This window comes from Oncorhynchus tshawytscha, linkage group LG04 (assembly GCF_018296145.1).
Source record: "Oncorhynchus tshawytscha isolate Ot180627B linkage group LG04, Otsh_v2.0, whole genome shotgun sequence".
Taxonomy (NCBI): Eukaryota; Metazoa; Chordata; class Actinopteri; order Salmoniformes; family Salmonidae; genus Oncorhynchus; species Oncorhynchus tshawytscha.
The window spans coordinates 45325831-45345408 of NC_056432.1; the positions used below are offsets into that span (position 1 = coordinate 45325831).

General features: G+C 42.3%; 1 protein-coding gene across 1 annotated transcript in view; it reads left to right on the forward strand.

The window, feature by feature from the left end:
* Nucleotides 1–19578, forward strand: part of srrm4 (serine/arginine repetitive matrix 4) — an 86784-nt gene that overhangs the window by 62547 nt on the left and 4659 nt on the right. Inside the window, exons 2-7 of the mRNA XM_024418237.1 lie at nt 6753–6899; nt 13427–13519; nt 13721–13804; nt 14044–14121; nt 14589–14675; nt 16577–16745. Of these exons, the coding sequence (XP_024274005.1) occupies nt 6753–6899; nt 13427–13519; nt 13721–13804; nt 14044–14121; nt 14589–14675; nt 16577–16745 (658 nt within the window). The remainder of the gene's footprint in view (nt 1–6752; nt 6900–13426; nt 13520–13720; nt 13805–14043; nt 14122–14588; nt 14676–16576; nt 16746–19578) is intronic.

Genomic DNA, 19578 nt, shown 5'->3' on the forward strand with positions numbered 1-19578 from the left:
AAACATAATTTACGTATTTCTGAGCAACTCCATGATGGATGATACGTACTAATGGTCTAGTTACTTTAGACAGAAACGAAAGTAGGGAGGTTGGTCGGGAAGGATGGGTGTGCGTAATCCGCGACCGTCTAGCAAAGGTTGCGTGTTTGAGTCGGGGACATTTTAGCAAACCCTTTCCCTAACCCTTATTCTAAACGTAACCCAGTTCACTTAACCTGCCACATAAATTCACCTAACCTTTGTCGTTTTAGTTCTTCTAAGCTTCAACATAAATTATCCTAACCTTTGTCATTAACCACAGATGTAAATTCTCCTTGTAATTCTCCTTTGTTATTATGGCGCAAAAGCAACCTTGTCTCAGACAAATCAAATCAAATTTTATTTGTCACATACACATGGTTAGCAGATGTTAATGCGAGTGTAGCGAAATGCTTGTGCTTCTAGTTCCGACAATGCAGTAATAACGAGCAAGTAATCTAACTAACAATTCCAAAAAAAACTACTGTCATACACAGTGTAAGGGGATAAAGAATATGTACATAAGGATATATGAATGAGTGATGGTACAGAGCAGCATAGGCAAGATACAGTAGATGATATCGAGTACAGTATATACATATGAGATAAGTATGTAAACCAAGTGGCATAGTTAAAGTGGCTAGTGATACATGTATTACATAAGGATGCAGTCGATGATATAGAGTACAGTATCAACGTATGCATATGAGATGAACAATGTAGGGTAAGTAACATTATATAAGGTAGCATTGTTTAAAGTGGCTAGTGATATATTTACATCATTTCCCATCAATTCCCATGATTAAAGTGGCTGGAGTAGAGTCAGTGTCATTGACAGTGTGTTGGCAGTAGCCACTCAATGTTAGTGGTGGCTGTTTAACAGTCTGATGGCCTTGAGATAGAAGCTGTTTTTCAGTCTCTCGGTCCCAGCTTTGATGCACCTGTACTGACCTCGCCTTCTGGATGGCAGCGGGGTGAACAGGCAGTGGCTCGGGTGGTTGATGTCCTTGATGATCTTTATGGCCTTCCTGTAGCATCGGGTGGTGTAGGTGTCCTGGAGGGCAGGTAGTTTGCCCCCGGTGATGCGTTGTGCAGACCTCACTACCCTCTGGAGAGCCTTACGGTTGAGGGCGGTGCAGTTGCCATACCAGGCGGTGATACAGCCCGCCAGGATGCTCTCGATTGTGCATCTGTAGAACTTTGTGAGTGCTTTTGGTGACAAGCCGAATTTCTTCAGCCTCCTGAGGTTGAAGAGGCGCTGCTGCGCCTTCCTCACGATGCTGTCTGTGTGAGTGGACCAATTCAGTTTGTCTGTGATGTGTATGCCGAGGAACTTAAAACTTGCTACCCTCTCCACTCTACTGTTCCATCGATGTGGATGGGGGGGTGTTCCCTCTGCTGTTTCCTGAAGTCCACAATCATCTCCTTAGTTTTGTTGACGTTGAGTGTGAGGTTATTTTCCTGACACCACACTCCGAGGGCCCTCACCTCCTCCCTGTAGGCCGTCTCGTCGTTGTTGGTAATCAAGCCTACCACTGTTGTGTCGTCCGCAAACTTGATGATTGAGTTGGAGGCGTGCATGGCCACGCAGTCGTGGGTGAACAGGGAGTACAGGAGAGGGCTCAGAACGCACCCTTGTGGGGCCCCAGTGTTGAGGATCAGCGGGGAGGAGATGTTGTTGCCTACCCTCACCACCTGGGGGCGGCCCGTCAGGAAGTCCAGTACCCAGTTGCACAGGGCGGGGTCGAGACCCAGGGTCTCGAGCTTGATGACGAGCTTGGAGGGTACTATGGTGTTGAATGCCGAGCTGTAGTCGATGAACAGCATTCTCACATAGGTATTCCTCTTGACAAAGACATATAATACTATACATCCCCAGGATGTATGATAAAATACTTCTTCCAATTCGTATTGCACGACCGGGTAAGACATATGACACTATATGCCCTATAAAGCATATGATATTGCACTATCGCGATTACATTCATAATATAACATAACGAAATATATCATACTAAATGGAGTGTCATAGATTTACTTACAGAACAATACACTGTAATAGATGGTTCATTTCTGTACTCAGACACAATAATGCATTAACGGGCATGTAAGAATGCACGCACACACGCCATCCCCCGAAGCATCCCCCTTCATACACACTCTTTAGCTCTCTCTCTCTCTGACCCTGGGGTGTTTGCTGAGGTGAAAGTAATGCCCCCTTTAAGCTCCTCTCTCCTGTTTGTAATGTAGATTCTGCTCCATCTGTTGTTGCTTCCCCCCTCTTCCACATGATACACCACAATAGCAGCAGTACTACATAACAACGCAACAGAGCACCGGGGCCTGTGCCACTGTTCCAGGAAGCATGAGTCACTCTGATAAAGACAACAACAAAGCTGAGCCACAGTCACAGCCTGGTTATACCCCTTCTATAAGTGTTCCACAACAGCAGAGATTGCATATGATTATGTAGAATATCATTAGAGTATGTCATTAGTATGATAGGATGACTGTGTTCATCTTTATTTGGGAATGTATATGTAGGATATTAAATTTGACACCATTTTTGTTGCTGGGAATTTTCCGGCACAGCAGTAGTGTACTCAAGGTTTAAATTGGCCTCTAAAGTTTGTCATTTCCATTGAAAATGTCTGACTTGATTTGCACAAACGAAAAATGGATCAACCCCTACCAAAGATGTCCATGAATTATAATCTAGATAATCATTCACATTTTCTGTCACATCCTGATCCGTTTCACCTGTCCTCGTGCTCGTTTCCACCCCGCATCGTCCCCGTTATCCCCTGTGTATTTATACCTGTGTTTTCTGTCCGTCTGTTGCCAGTTTGTCTTGTTTGTTCAAGCCTACCAGTGTTTGGTCTCAGCTCTTGTTTGTCCCTAGTCTCTCTTTTTCTCGTCCTCCTGGTTTTTGACCTTTGCCTGTCCGGAACCTTTACCCGCCCGCCTGACCAATGCCTGTCTCTGCCCCTGAGACTGCCTGCTGTCCGGTATCTTTGCTCCACCTCTGGATTACCGACCTCTGCCTGACTTAAGCCCGCCTGTACCTTGGGCTCTTCTCTGGATTATCGACCCCTGCCTGCCTTGACCTGTCGTTTGCCTGCCCCTGTGGTTACAATGAACATTGTTACTTCACACAGTCTGCACTTGGGTCTTACCTTTCATTCCTGATATTTCCTTTTGCTGCAGGATTCATTTCCTGCTGTAGCAAACTGGCTCAAATTAAGAATACAGAATATCATTAGAGTATATCATCATTAGCGTGATAGGATGTCAAGCAGAAACGGATGATTGTGTTCATCTTTATTTGGGAAAACGAATGTCTCGAGGGAATGTATGACCCAAAACTGCCATACCTTTGTAATACCATCTCTGCCAGGGTATTCTGTCTAATTATGAGGGTGGGTCATGTTGGATATCTACATAATAAAGAAAATGTATAGCTCTTCATGGCATAGGAACCTTTTTATTGTTCCTTACTTCCCTATTTAACCCCTAAACAGTTTTCACCTTTTTACAGGTTTTGACCGACTCCTGTCCAACGTATAACTCCTCTTACAGATATTGGATCTTAATTTGACCCCTTTTTGCCGCAGAAGAAAAATAATCCTGCAGCAGGGAGGATTTGACAATATTTTTTAAAAAACAGATCATTCCTACTGGGAAAAGTGTTTTGATAAGCTACACTTAGTGTACAAAACCTTAGGAACACTTTCCTAATATTGAGTTGCACCCCGTTTAACCCTCAGAACAGTCTCAATTCGTCGGGACATGGGACTCTACAAGGTGTCATAAGTGTTCCACAGGGATGCTGGCCCATGTTGAAGTCAATGCTTCCCCCAGTTGTGTCAAGTTGTCTGGATGTCCTTTAGGTGATGGACCATTCTTGATACACACAGGCTTTGCAGCAACGTTGCAGTTCTTGACACACTCAAACCCGTGTGCCTGGCACCTACTACCATACCCTGTTCAAAGGCACTTAAATCTTTTGTTTTGCCCATTCACCCTCTGAATGGCAAACATACACAATCCTTGTCTCAATTCTCTCAAGGCATAAAAATGATTCTTTAACCTGTCTCCATGACATCAATAAGGGATTATAGCTTTCACCTGGATTCACCTGATCAGTCTACAGTATATCATGAACAGAACAGGTGTTCCTAATGTTTTATAGACTCTGTTTAGAGCCCAGCCAGCTCCAGGAAGTGTCTTGGTGGTGCCAAACATCTTCCATTTAAGAATGATGGGGGCCACTGTGTCCAATGCTGCATAAATGTTTGGTACTGTACCCTTCCCAAGATCTGTGCCTCCACATAGTCCTGTCTCAGAACTCTACAGACAATTCCTTCAACCTCATGGCTTGGTTTTTGCTCTGACATGCACTGTCAAATGCGGTACCTTATATAGACAGGTGTGTGCCTTTCCAAATCATGTCCAATCAACATAATTTACCACAGGTGGACTCCAATCAAGTTGTAGAAAAATCTCAAGGATGATCAATGGAAACAGGCCGCGCCTGAGCTCAATTTCGAGTCTCATAGTAAAAGGGTCTGAATACTTATGTCAATAAGGTATTTCTGCTTGTTTTTTTAAACTGTTTTTGCTTTGTCATTATGGGGTATTGTGTGTAAATTGTTGATGATTATTTTTTTAAGTAATCCATTTAAGAATAAGGCTCTAACGTAACAAAATGTGGAAAAAGTCACAGGGTCTGAATAATTTCCGAAGGCACTGTATGTCGTAGTGGAGACCAATATCTATCTTGTGTTAGTAAACTATATAAAATGATGATTGTTGATGTGTATGGCGACATTTGAGATATTTTTTTGTACCTTTGAATGCCGCAGTAGTAGGACGTACAGTAATAGGACATTTATTCTGTCTGGTTTGAGAGAGCGAGAGAGAAAGAGGAATTTGTGTTTTCAGTGAATTTATGTAAATCATGAGGCTCATTTAAGATACCACACCAACAAATTAAGATTGCACACCTGTACCCGTCTTCTACCTGCCTCAGCGTAAACAAATTCAAGGTTCTGTCAGAATTCCCGAGGATTACAGGCCACATAATTCCTCTTCAAATACAAGACAATTCTGGAAAGATATTCCATCACAGCGCCTTCGTAATAAAAACTGGTCCATGACGTCAATGCCAATAGCAATCTAGAGAACAAATAGGGCCTACTTTTTCTCCTAACAGAATGAAAAATAAATGAATCATCATCTAGTTTGTATTGAAATATTCATTCAGCCTCAGTCTCCTTCCCTTGATTCCTTGATCATATTAATCACCCAACCCAGCAAGCGTCAGCTGTCTTCATTTCACCCATTACCTTTAAAACTCACCACCGTGATGGAGACAGCCTGCACTTTTACATTAGTAGTTTGACACTACAGGCCGTACAGGCGGTGTGCATGCCTACATGTGTGTACATGTACACTCGCTCACTGTAATTGCTTGTGAGTGTGTGTGTGTTTTTTTCCTCTGTGTGTGTGGCCCTCAGTCTATAACACCGAGGTGGGAGAGAGAGAAAGCAGAAAGCTCTGAGCGGAGGGAGAGGAGGCAATCAAGTCTTAATCTCAGCTCCTGATTATCTTCTCATTACAATCAGACAGAGACGCTCGAAAGGAGGAAGATGTATAATTACGTTTCAATCTCCCATGACTAAAACACAGTATGGTAATAAGGAAAGGGCACAGAGAAGGCTGTGTCTCAAATGTCACCCTATTCCCTATATAGTGTGGTACTTCTGACCAGAGCCCTATGGGAAAGTAGTGTACTATTATCTGTACAGTCATATTACATAGGTTTGATATTGTGATGAAGCCAAGACTGTAGGAGTCAATGCAACAACAAAAAAGGCTAAATCATTTTCATGTGATTTTAATACAAAATTGCATAGGAAACGGTACAGTAGCTTTGTGTCCAAATCATGATCGTCCATAGTTAAGTGCATAGTTAAATGGAAATGCATGTAGTGGAATGCTGTTATATTCATTCATTACTGGTGTCATTTCCATAACACTGTTTCCATTTTACATGTTGGGAGAATGAAGTGGTAAATCTGTGAGTAATAGAGCATAGTAATATAGCACGGTGATAGAATGTGATTGAATTGTTTGATCTTTTGGGTCTGATAGTTGCTACTATGCAATGAGTATAAGCGGTAGTTTCTTCATCCCTTATGGAAGGACAAACTCAAGGTGCTCTGCCTCTGCCTGTGCTTAGCTGTTCAACTGTTCCACTTGCCAAAGCCTCCCCATTGCTACGCCTGCCAGCCTCGAGACCTCGAGATGCAGCAAATCATTTCAGAGGATGTCAGGTCAACTGAAGCATGTAAATAACTGCATTTCAACTGACAGCTCATTTGAATGGAGAATAGCTGGCCTCTAGCTGGCCTCCAGGAGCTGTAGAGCATTACTTTTGACCAAGGCCCATGGGGCTCTGGTCAAAAGTAGTGCACTCTATAGGGAATAGGGTGCCATTTAGTACGCAGCCAGGGTCTGGATGGGAAAAATAGAAGAAAAAAACATCCTGTGGAGTGACAAAGGAGGAGAAATAAAATAGGTCCTAGAGATGCATCAAACGGTATAATGAAAACAGCTAACAGCTCGTATTCTGAGAATATTTCAAATGAAATGTGTTCCAGAGAGTCACGTGCAGCTGAGAGAAAGAGAGAGAGAGAACTAAATCCATTCTTCATTCTATCAATCCACAGCACGGAGACAACAACCTGCCAGCCACTCAAAGCCGATGAGAGAAAAGGGGAGGTCGCGGACACCAAGGTGGACACAACCACAGACAGAAATGGATGCATTAGAGACATAGGACGACACAAACATAGCAGCTATCATCGGACGCGGTGGTGAGTGCCTCTCTGTCTTGCAGTCGCAGCTCCACCAAATAAATGACTGGATTGTACAAGCATTGCTTCAGCATAGCTTGTATGGGGGCTCAATTTCAATTTGGGATTGGGGGGGGTGATCAATTTAAATTTCAAGCACTTGCCACTTCTATTTCAGCATTTCAAATGGTGAAGAAGGGAAGTCTTTGAAGGTGAACGGTCTTTGTAGATGATAAGGAGGTTTGAGAATTAAACATTTGCCTTCCACTTTTTACACTATTATCCAGCTTTCTTTTGAACAGCCTTGTTTGTGATCAAGTGTTGCATGGGGGATAAAGCTACGAATATCCAGAATACACCTTGGGGGATTCTCTCCCTGTCTACGTCCCAAAGGGTATGCTATTCCTTAAATGTTGCACTACTTTTGACCAAAAGAAGTGTATTATATAGGGAACGAGGTTTGATTTGGGACACAGACCCAGTCTCGCTCTGAAGACAGAGGTAATCTCAGCTTCCTGGTGCGTCGTGCTGAGAGGGACGTAAACATTGTTATCAGCCCCAGCACAGTGCAAAACACAAAGGTGTTGTGAAATATTTTGAGCACAGTGACAGTCGGTTCTCCCCTCTCATGGACACCCCCTACACTCCCTACCCTCTCTACCCGCCACCATCCAACCCACTAGTTTCCTTTACTTCACGCCTCAAGAATAGTCTGTACCTCCCAAATGGCACCCTATTCACAATAGTGCCTTACTTTTGACCCAGAGCCCGATGGGCCCTATTCAAAAGTGGTGAACTAAATAGGGCAGGGATAATTAACTAGATTCAGCCACGGGACAATTATTTTGTTGTGCGGATGCTCATGGGGCCAGAACATAATAACAAATCATTTGTAGATTGCAAACTGACCGCAAGAAGCCCTAACAGATATAATATTTGACTAAAACATAATAATTTCAAACCTTGATAACGTCTGTATACGATCACACATATATATTTTTATTATGTGTTGCTTAAATTTGGCCCGTGGGACGCCAGTTGGAGAAACCTGATATGGGGAATAGGGTCCCATTTGGGAAGCAGACAGAATCCTTTGCTATGTCATTTTAAGGTGAGAAAATCAATTTTGTCAGATATTTTAAAGCTGGAATAAGTCTTCAGACACCTTCAAAGCCGGCGTGGTAATACAGCCGGAGGCGGTAGTTGATATGTAAAACACGGGAGAAGACATCTTAAGTGTTACCAGGATCATAAGCAGTGGAAATCATAGACTGGCTCGTTGAACTTTAAAGAACAGCTGCAGCTGCACTTTGGTTTAAAGCTTATCATAAAGAGAAAAAGCAGTCTCTGATGTGCTTCTGACGATTGTGATCACGCCTTTTACACAAGAGAAGAGTATGAATAAAAGCACTTTGTAGGGCTGTGCTTAAGAACTTGACGTTAAAAAGAGCAAACTGTGTTTTGCATAACAACTATGGCCAGGAGTTTGTCCTGGTCAGGAGGACAAACTCCTGGCCCTAGTAACAGCTAATAAAAAGCCTTGGCCTTAGCTATCCCTGCTTCTGTATTGAGTGTTTTTCATTGGGCAACCAATATCATAGCTGTGCATCAATAGCTGACAGCTAGAAGTAACACACGGGCAGTCCCAATTCACTTCCTACCCCTTCCCTTGGCCCTAACCTTACAATGTTTGCCCATCTGAAGGGTCTGGATAGGTATAAGCAGTGTAGTGATGGTGCATTCACCATATTGCTTCCACATTACAGATTTGCATTTTAAGGGAAGGGCCTAGGGGAAAGGCTAGGGAGGGAATCTGGACCAGTTGTAAACCACACCAGTAGTCTGGATAGGTATAAACAGTGTAGTTGTCGACCTCTCACCACATTGCTTCCCGGGAATAGGGAGCGGCTATAAACCTTGCCCTGGCTGTGTGCATCAGTATCTGACAGCTAGAAGTAATGGCCTCCATCAAAGGCCTGTTTATCCCGACTATGCCCTGAAGGTCAAAGCGCTGAGGAGAAAGGACAGAAGCTAAAACCAAACCTGACACCACAATCATTAGAGTCCCACCCCACCGCACCAGCAAACATCACACAGCGGGGAGCAGGGGAAGCCCGGGAACATGCAGGAAATACACAGAGCTACGTCGGCAAAACTGCTGACTGACATCGACCAACTTACCTCCGAAGAATCTGTTGTAACAGTGACAGTCTGTGGAAATGAGCTCTGACTGCTGTTATTTCTGTAGATGACTAGCTAGCTGCTAATGATATACATATAGCTAGCTACAGTTGAAGTTGGAAGTTTACATACACTTAGGTTGGAGTCATTAAAACTTGTTTTTTAACCACTCCACAAATTTCTTGTTTACAAACTATAGTTTTGGCAAGTTTCTTAGGACATCTACTTTGTGCATGACACAAGTAATTTTTCCAACAATTTCCAACAGACAGATTATTTCACTTAGAATTCACAATTCCAGTGGGTCAGAAGTTTACCAAGTTGACTGTGCCTTTAAGCAGCTTGGAAAATTCCAGAAAAGGATGTCATGGCTTTAGAAGCTTCTGATAGGCCGATTGACATCATTTGAGTCAATTGGAGGTGTACCTGTGGATGTATTTCAAGGCCTACCTTCAAACTCAGTGCCTCTTTGCTTGACATCATGGGAAAATCAAAAGAAATAACCCAAGACATCAGAAAAAAAAAGTTGTAGACCTCCACAAGTCTGCTTCATCCTTGGGAGAAATTCCCAAATGCCTGAAGGTACCCCATTCATCTGTACAAACAACAGTACGCAAGTATAAACATCATTGGACCATGCAGACGTCATACCGCTCAGGAAGGAGATGCGTTCTGTCTCCTAGAGATCATCGTACTTTGGTGCGAAAAGTGCAAATAAATTCCAGAACAACAGCAAAGGACCCTGTGAAGATGCTGGAGGAAACAGGTACAAAAGTATCTATATCCACAGTAAAACGAGTACTATATCGACATAACTTGAAAGGCCGCTCAGCAAGGAAGAAGTCACTACAGCATCATGTTGCAGGGGTGCTTGCTGCAGGAGGGACTGGTGCGCTTCACAAAATAGATGGCATCATGTGGCAGCAAAATTATGTGGATATATTGAAGCAACATCTCAAGACATCAGCCAGGAAGTTAAAGCTTGGTCGCAAAGGGGTCTTCCAAATGGACAATGACCCCAAGCATACTTTCAAAGTTGTGCAAAATGGCTTAAGGACAACAAAGTCAAGGTATTGGAGTGGCCAATCCTATAGAAAATTTGTGGAAAGAACTGAAAAAGCATGTGCGAGCAAGGAGGCCTACAAACCTGACTCAGTTACACTAGCTCTGTCAGGAGGAATGGGCCAAAATTCCCCCAACTTATTGTGGGAAGCTTGTGGAAGGCTACCCAAAATGTGTGACTCAAGTTAAACAAGGGCAATGCTACCAAATACTAACTGAGTGTATGTTAACTTCTGACCCACTGGGAATGTGATGAAAGAAATTAAATCTGAAATAAATCACTCTCTCTCTATTATTATTCTGACATTTCAAATAAAGTGGTGATCCTAACTGACCTAAGACAGGGAATTTTTACTAGGATTACATGTCAGGAATTGTGAAAAACTGAGTTGAAATGTATTTGGCTAAGGTGTATGTAAACTTCCGACTTCAACTGCACATTTTGATTAGCTGTTGATCCTCAAGGACAAAGTAACTATTGTTGCTTCAGTGGAAGGGAATATGAATTTTTCATCCATCTTTATTTTATTCAATCACCATATCCTCCCTCGGTGCCAAACCAGAATTTACACTTAACTACAGGTCTAGGATGAGATTATCAGCCCCAATCCTAACCTTAACCATATGGTGGATGATAATTAATTTTACTGTGGATCAGGGGTTAAGGTAAACTTTCCTCCTAATTTTTACTACTGAGCGAGATGCAAATGGTTTCTTTCTTCTGTAGGGATGGAGTTAGTGGGAGAGAAGTGTTAATGAGTAACAAAGCTTTCTCATTACCGAGACGGTACTTGGGTTCCTTCCCTATAATCAGCCCTTAATGTATTTCAGCTGCTAATGTTTAATGCGATCCAATGCAGCCTCCAACTGACATCGTTTATTATGCTGAGACAGACGGCCGCGTTCCATCTACATGTAATGGTGTGTGTGTGCGTTTGTCCGCGTATGTGTGTGTACGCGTGCACGAGTGTACTAAACGGACAGACACAGCAAGGCTAGGCATTCCCGGAGGGAAGGACGGGGAGATATTGTCTGCCCACGTACGTTTTCATCTGAGAGAAGGAACGATATAGACTGCAGTCGGTCACACACAAACACACAAACACACACACACACAGACTGTGTTGTCATATGATCTAATGGGTTTTCTGCTGGAGTGGCATTTATGTCTCTATCATATCCCTCAGTTGCTCGCAGCATGTTTGGAGCCACTCAGATGCTGTTAGACTACGCGTGTTTACACTATCCAGTAGGTGATGTGAAAGGGAGCTCATTTGTAAATCAACGGTGCTTTGACAAATCTGATCACACACACTTCACATATTTCACATCTATACTGAACAAAAATATAAACGCAACATGTAACAGATTCAAAGATTATATACATCTGTTGGTCACAGTAAAGGAAGGGGCGAGGATCAGAAAAATAGTAAGTATCTGGTGTGACCAGCATTTGCCTCATGCAGCAAAACACATCTCCTTCACATAGAGTTGATTAGGCTGTTGATTGTGGCCTGTGGAATGTTGTCCCATTCCTATTCAATGGCTGTGCGAAGTTGCTGGATATTGGCGGGAACTGGCACAGATCCTTGTTGATAGGGCCATGCATTATCATGCTGAAACATGAGGTGATGGTGGGGGATGAATGGCATGACAATGGGCCTTAGGATCTCGTCACGGTATCTCTGTGAATTCAAATGACCATTTATAAAATGCAATTGTGTTTGTTGACTGTAGCGTATGCCTGCCCATACCATAACCCCACCGCCACCATGGGGCACTCTGTTTACATGGTTGACATCAGTAAACTGCTTGCCCACACAATGCCATACATGTGGTCTGTAGTTGTGAGGCTGATTGTACGTACTGACAAATTCTCTAAAATGACATTGGAGGTAGAGAAATTAATATTACATGATCTGGATACAGCTCTGGTGGACATTCCTGCCGTCAGCATGCCAAATGCACATTCCCTCAAAACTTGACATCTGTGGCATTGTGTTGTGTGACAAAAGTTCAAATTTTAGAGTGGCCTTTAATTGTCCCCAGCACAAGGTGCACCTGTGTAATGATCATGCTGTTTATTTAGCTCCTTGATATTCCACACCTGTCAGGAGGATGGACTATCTTGGAAAAGGAGAAATTCTCACTAACAGGGATGTAAACAAATTTGTGCACAACATTTTAGAGAAATATATTTTTTGTGCGTATGGAATTGTGTTGGCAAATGGGCAGGTATGCGTACGTGCCTGCGTCTGTTTATGTGTGTGTGTCCGTGCCTGTGCGTGATTAACAGTGGCTCACCTGTGACTGCAGTCTCTCTCAGCTCCACCGTGTTTGCCAGACATATTTACGACTCAGCGAGTCCTACATAATTTAACCAGATAATTTCCTCTCCTCCGGACACCCAGATAATGCTCATTTTCTACCTCATTATTGAAGCCAAGGCAAGGCTGCCCGAATAAATTTCAGTTAAAGGCTCTTTCCTAGGCATCCCTCTCGCTATCTCACGCTTCTCTCTATCGCTCTCTCACAATTCCTCCCTTCTTTACCGTCTCTCCCTCTCTATGTATCTCTCTCACTCCCTCCCTTCCCCTCTCCCTCCCTTCTACCATCTACCTCTATCTCTACCTGAAAGGCCAATTTAAGGAGTCTGTAGTGCTTAAAAGGGCCTCGTCACCCTGACGCATTAGCCATTTGCAGAGAGCAAATGAAGTGAACCTTTCAGGAGCATTCATCCTGAGAGGCAGATGGTCTCCGACAACAGTTCCATCTTTATTGACTAATTAAAAGGCTCTGGGTGGAAAGACAATGACTAGGAGAGAGAGCGAGAGAGAGCGAGAGAGAGCGAGAGAGAGAGGGCGAGAGAGAGAGAGAGAAAGAGAGAGAGAAAAGGAGGGAAAGGGAAAGCGAGATAAATGTATTTGAGAGAGAGCGAGAGGGGGGCTATGCCATGCCTGTAAGTTCCTGGCAGAAATGTAAAGCTCAGAATCCATCAGGGCTAAAAAGGTACTACTCCCTAACTTAATTGATTGCTTTTGGGCTCTGGAAGTTGTCAAGTTGTAATACCCAGTTCGGCCACATTTTTTGATGTGCCACTAGTCTTGACTGCTGAGGAGTGCTGTGGCTATGACTGAACTTTGTGTTTACTTATAAATCCCCTTTGACATCATAACGTGCTACCAAATAAAATATTCTTGACATTCCTGTACATGACCATGAAAATAGTGCATTGGCAATGCTGTCATCACTAAATATTAACTATGTCAACAATCTCTGTCTCGTCTCTCTGTCTCCTGTTCCAGTGTGTCATTTGATGACGATCTCTCCCCCTGGCCCCACGCTCCCAAAGGGAAGAAAAAGAAAAGGAAATCGGAGAGAAAGAGGAAGAGGAAAAGGTCCGTACATAAAAGGAACCAGCACTCTGCTGGCCCGGGGGAAGGGTCTATTGTTGTGTGTGTGTGTGTGTGTGTGTGTGTGTGTGTGTGTGTGTGTGTGTGTGTGTGTGTGTGTGTGTGTGTGTGTGTGTGTGTGTGTGTGTGTGTGTGTGTGTGTATGTACGTGTGTGGTCATAACTGTTTATGTGGTTTTTGTCATAGGTCTCCGTCCTACAGCCTGTCACCAGTGAGGAAGAAGAAGAAGAAGAAGAAGAAGAAGAGCTCTAAGAAAAGCAAACGCCACAGGTAGCTACTTTCTATGTAATGTTGTGGTTGATCTGTATTGAAATTAGTATCTTTGGTCTTTTTCACCAGAAGACAGCATGAGCCTGGCATGCAAGATTACTTTGGCAAACACTATAAAATGTATAATATGAGGTTTGAGTGAAGCAGAAGTTTCAATGGTATGCTGTTCTGTCAAAGAAATGGATGAACACACATGAAAGTGTCAACAACAACATTTTGTTTTTGTTTCTCTTTTCCAGGTATACCTCTAAAAAGACAAAGCACAGCTCTTCAAGCTTGAAACATAAGAGGAAGGGTGATCGAAAGCACAAAAAAAGGTTGGTTGATGTAATTTTCCATCAATTCAGAGCTTTAGGTTAATGTTGAGAAGCAACTGCACTGAAACTGCACTGATTTTGTGTTCTGAAAGTGAAAAACACGATTGAAAGCAAGAAACACAATGAAAGAGAAAAATGTACCAAAAGAGAGTAAGAGAAACCAATTTCACGCTATGAACCGACAACATTTATAATTCTGCTGCAGTGAGCAAAGCAGAGCCGAGCGTCGTTGCTGAACATAGAACGAGGTTCAGACGTTCTCTTTCGTTTCCTTTTGCCCTTTTTCCACCACAATATTTTGTCTTCTTTATATGAAATATATTGATTTGGTGCCAGTAATCAGGGAAGCAGAATATGGAGGAGTAAGCAAGTGCAATATCCATCACAGCAACGTTTGGCCATTTCTTCCTTACTAAGAAAATACTCATTCCCTGGTCTCTCTTCTCTCCTCTCATTTACTCTTCCAGCTCGCGGAGTCACACGAAGCGGAGACGACGCTACCGGAGGTCAGAGTCAGAGAGTTCCACCTGGCGCTCCTCCAGCGCCGAGAGCAGGTAAGGCCTAGCCTCAACACACACACGCAAACACACACACACAAACACTGCGACGGAAGCCGCCATTTATCTTTTCAGCGCCGGGCATCCTGCCTGGTCTGGTCTGGTCATGCCACAGTGATGACTGATAGGCCAGAGGTGACTGTCTGATCATAGGAACGAGTAACGGGTGTAGCAGTAGCCTCCTTATCACATCTACACAGGAAATGGCTGGGAAACGGCATCCACAGATCAATGCCCACTCAATTAGAGTGACATATGGCCAGATCACTGAGATCGGGCTGTGTTTGCGGTGGCGCTGGTAGAGTTTGATGGATTTGGTGGATTAATATTGCAGTTGGTGTGAACCAGAGTAACGATTTTGAGGTGATTGGTTAGGTGATAGGATAGGTTCTAAAGGATTTGGGACAGCAGTTTAGTTTTTGCATTTGACTCTTCCATTAGGTTGTAGCCTTCGTTAAGTTTCAATATGACTGTAGTCTGACAATAAACCATTTCATTTTCATCATCTGAATCCTCAGAGACAGACAGAACAATTATATTAGACCTCCCTTAGTGTCACCTCTGCACTACAATAATTAACTCATCATCTGACATAATCCACTCTTTCATACATACACCCCTCATTCATTAATGGATTCATTCATTCATCCATTCATTCTCTCATTCATTTACACTGGTAACATGGGGAGACAGAATTGAGAGCCAAAGGTTTCAAATTGAAATAATCTTAAACCAGAGATGATTGCTTTTAAATCCCTTCTGGATCTCTCCATTATTGGGAGTTTCCCTGGGATATTCAGCAGAGGAAATCATTACTGAAATTGAATAGCGGCAAGCTTTACGCCGGCCGACCGTGCTCCACTGAAAGGTGCCGAGAGTCTGTTTGCGTCGCAAATGGCATCCTATACCCTTTATAGTGCACAGCTTTTGACAGCATATAGTACACTACTATATAGGGAATAGGGTGCCATTTGGGATACATCCTCTGTCGTAGGGGGAGACAAGGGGGGAACAATCAGAATCATTTTCAATACCCAGGGATTCCATACCAACTGTCCCCTGGAAAACGATTATACACCAACTGCATTCCAGAACTGTATAATTATTTTGGAATTGTATAACTGTCAAGTCCACCAATAAAACCCCACTGAGTTCTCCAGGATCGTGTTCACAGCTCTAGCTCTAGCTAGTTTTGAAATGTGAAATGCCATGGTTTGGCAAGGCTGGCTGTGTAAGTTCTCCTTCCCCTTAGCTGGGCTTGTGGCAGTATCTGTGCTAGCAGTGTTTGCCCGTGTCGGAGGTTAAGGCTATATATCAAGCCGGTTTGTCTGAGCTCTGCCAAGCCGACACACACGCACGCACGCACGCACGCACACACACACACACACACACACACACAAGCTGCTGCAGGCATTAGTCTGTAATCAGATAAGGGTTGATCTCTGTTCAGCCTTAGATCACATTCACTATGAGGCTGCTGCCAGCTTCTCCTGTACAGTCTGGGGTATATCCTGATCTGGCCCTCTGTCCCACTGTCCCTACACAGTTTTTCCAATGGCAAAGTAGGCCATAACCAGTTAGAACATCGTTTTGGTTGGTTGGTGAAACAACTTTCATCACAAGATGAGGGGAAGTTGCATTTGAAGACAATTTGAATACAGTTGTTCAAACAGTAAACATTTACCTAGTGAATACATGAGGCCAAATGTGTATTCTCAACAATGCACAAGAAGTGCTATTTTGAGTAAACGGTTTTGTCCCAACCTATCCCTAACGCGCACAGATGCCAATTTAGTCCAGTCAATTGTGAAAATACTGTCAGCTGGCAAGCAAGTTTTGCTTGATTTGTAGACTGATGAAGTAGTGAGGTTTTAACTCCTTCAAATCTGTGTCCACAGCCATCATCTGCACAAATCAGTGAATCACCCTGTGTTGGGAGGCCTAGCAGCCCAGAGGGAGGACCCTAGTACAGCGCCCCTGGACCACAGAGCGTTTGAGTGGGGGTCCGCCGCCAAGTCAGTCTGTAAAACGACTCCAATCTTTCGCTCCGTCCTTTCTACTGGCACCGTAAGTGTTTATCGGGATTCTGAGCCTTAACAGATGTACCAGTGGTGTAGTTTTATTACTCTATTAAGGCCATGTAAATCTGCCTCAGTATCTCAAAAAAACATTCGGTGAAGTGGATTTGTTTAACTTATGACAAATATAAGAATGTATTCAAAGCAACTGGACCGTGTCCTTTCCCAAGATCAAAAATGGCTATCAGAAATACTGTGCTGTATATAAACACACATATAGCACAGATATAGATTGTATTTTTGGAAGATGTGGACTTTTCGAATTCAATTTGGTCCTTTGTGGGTGAATTCCAATCACTTCAGAATCCAATAGATTTTACATGGCCTGTCTGAATCATGTCGTTTCCTTACCTCTTTTCTATGAACACCACATTTAGCGGTAATGTCATCTGTTCTTGTTTTTCCATTTTATCGAACCAACACCATCAAATAAATACAAACATAGCAGAAACAGCACCCGAGGAACTTGCTGGAGGTAGGCAGATATTGGTCATGTGCCGAGGATGCATTCAAGCTGTTTTGGCGAAAAGCTAATGGGGCAAGAGTGAGATGAAATTATCAGCACATTGACTGCAGGCAAGATTACAACACATACTGTAGCAGTTAATTGTTTCTTGAATTCAGCTGTTTTCCCTGAGCTCAAGCCCATCACTTATTGCTGTCATCAAAACAATACTCTTATTGACTGTTTATGAATTGCTATTGGCCCTGCACTGTAGCAGTATTAGAAACTATGTCTTGGGTGATAGTAATTGATCAGGTATTTCAGATCCGAAATAGGTTGGCAGGAGGTTGGCAACATCTAACTTTGCCAAGTGGCGTTTATCTCTTTATTGCTTGAAACTGCTTGGATTTGAAACCCAGCTCAGCTCCGTCCGTTCGTTGACTCATTGTCTCATGCTTGCTGAGGCATGAAATACATTCCATTTCTCTCCAGTGATCATTAAATTATGCTAATTACACCCCAGATTTTTTAAATCACAAACCACAGGTTTTGTAATTTAAATGTAATAAACTAGGCCTACGTTGACGCATGCTTTGTATTCTAAACTCAAACCTTTTTTCTGAGAGGGGTTTCTACAATTGGTTATCTATTATCATTTAACTATGTTAATCACTTTTTGTATTCATTTTATACAGGATTTAATTGAATTAAAGTAATATTGTTGCAGGAACCTATATAAACTAACTCTTTCATAGAATTTATTTTCACAGGTTTTAAGTGAATTAATCATCAGTGAAAGTCTAGTCCTTTCTGTAGTTATATCAAAAGGAACAGAAATTAACTATTTCATAATTGGTCTTAAGAATTCATTATTTGCTAGGGGCAAACTTCGGAACAATCTTTTGAAAGTTATTAGAGAAATGCGTGATGGGCAATGGTGTTCTACACTGCATTTTTTTGTGTCCCACATTTGTTTATATAAAAAACTAAGCCGTTAACAACCCAATATTGTTAATCAACCACGTTGACACTGAAATACTCATGTTATTATAGTAGCCTTACGTTTTTTAATTATTTTTTATTAATGCAAATACTGTTTTATATGCTTATTTTCGCTTATGTTGAATGATTAAACCACTGCACAGAAGGGCAGAATTGTTTTAATTTTTATTAAAATGTCCAGGAAAGCATTTTGTCTTCATAACAGATCCTAATGAAGCTAAACTATGTGGATATTAGGAAGATTGAAGAACAAGATTGGATAGATTGAAGCATATTTGTCAGTAGTCTGTGACGGATGGTTTGGTTTTGATGTTTCCCCTGGGGTTTTCAGTTTTAATCTGGTCTGATGTTGCAGACCGGGGACTCGATTATCTGAAAATGCCTTAGGGCAGTCAGAGTTTAAGTAATCTACTACAAATTATTTGCAATTGATAGGTAAAGAGGGATTATAATCTGTTTGGAGGGAATTTAGTTTCGCTAAACATTCAGTCATTTAGTATCTTATTTCCCATGAGTTTCGTTCCGCAGGAAAACATTTCTGGCATTCCTGTATAGTCCTCAGTGACAGCAACCACTCTTGCTATTTTAGAGTAAAACGAACTCACTTACTTTAGGGGCAAAAAATGAAAAAGCTACAGTGTAGTTTACAAAGGTGGTTTGAATACCTATTCTAAAGTAGTTTGTAATAAAAGGCCTTACAGACGTGCGGTGTAACTATTCCAGATTGAGTGCATAATAGAACCTTGTTATGGGCTTCTAGCCCCAAGAAAACTCCTAAACAATCACACTTAAGGGAAGAAAAAGGAACATGCCAATAACAGTCTAACTGGCTCTGGGTTTGAAGAGAGGGTTGTTGTCTTTTTCTTGCAATTTACAACTCTAATGATGCACTTATGTTGCCCGCTCTTCCCTTTTTCTTACACCTTACCTACTTAAGGAGGAAATCTTGATTGGTAAGTCGATGCTATCCGCAGACGTAGGGATTTACTGTACCTAGGGTTCGCTGCAGGGTAATTATTTTCTTCTTGCAGGGAAAAAGCACAATCATCTGTCCTATTCTGAGGGCTTTCTTAGTTAGACTGATGGGATATCTCTTTGTCTGCAATCCTTTTCATTTCTACATAATACCCATTTTGTGATGTTTGTTCAATGTTCTATAAAACAGGCTTTGTAATGGGGCTATTGTTTTTTGTTATTTTCTTCTTCTTTCTTCTATCTTTTTCTCTCAGTCGACTTGGCTAAAGCCGTTGGTAGTTTTATTCACACATTAGTTTCTCTCTTTCTTTTCCGTTCTTTTGTTCTTCCTTTCATATGTTTGTTTTAGTTCCAAATTAATTTACTTTAAACCTTTTTTGTTAATTTATTTCTATTTGGT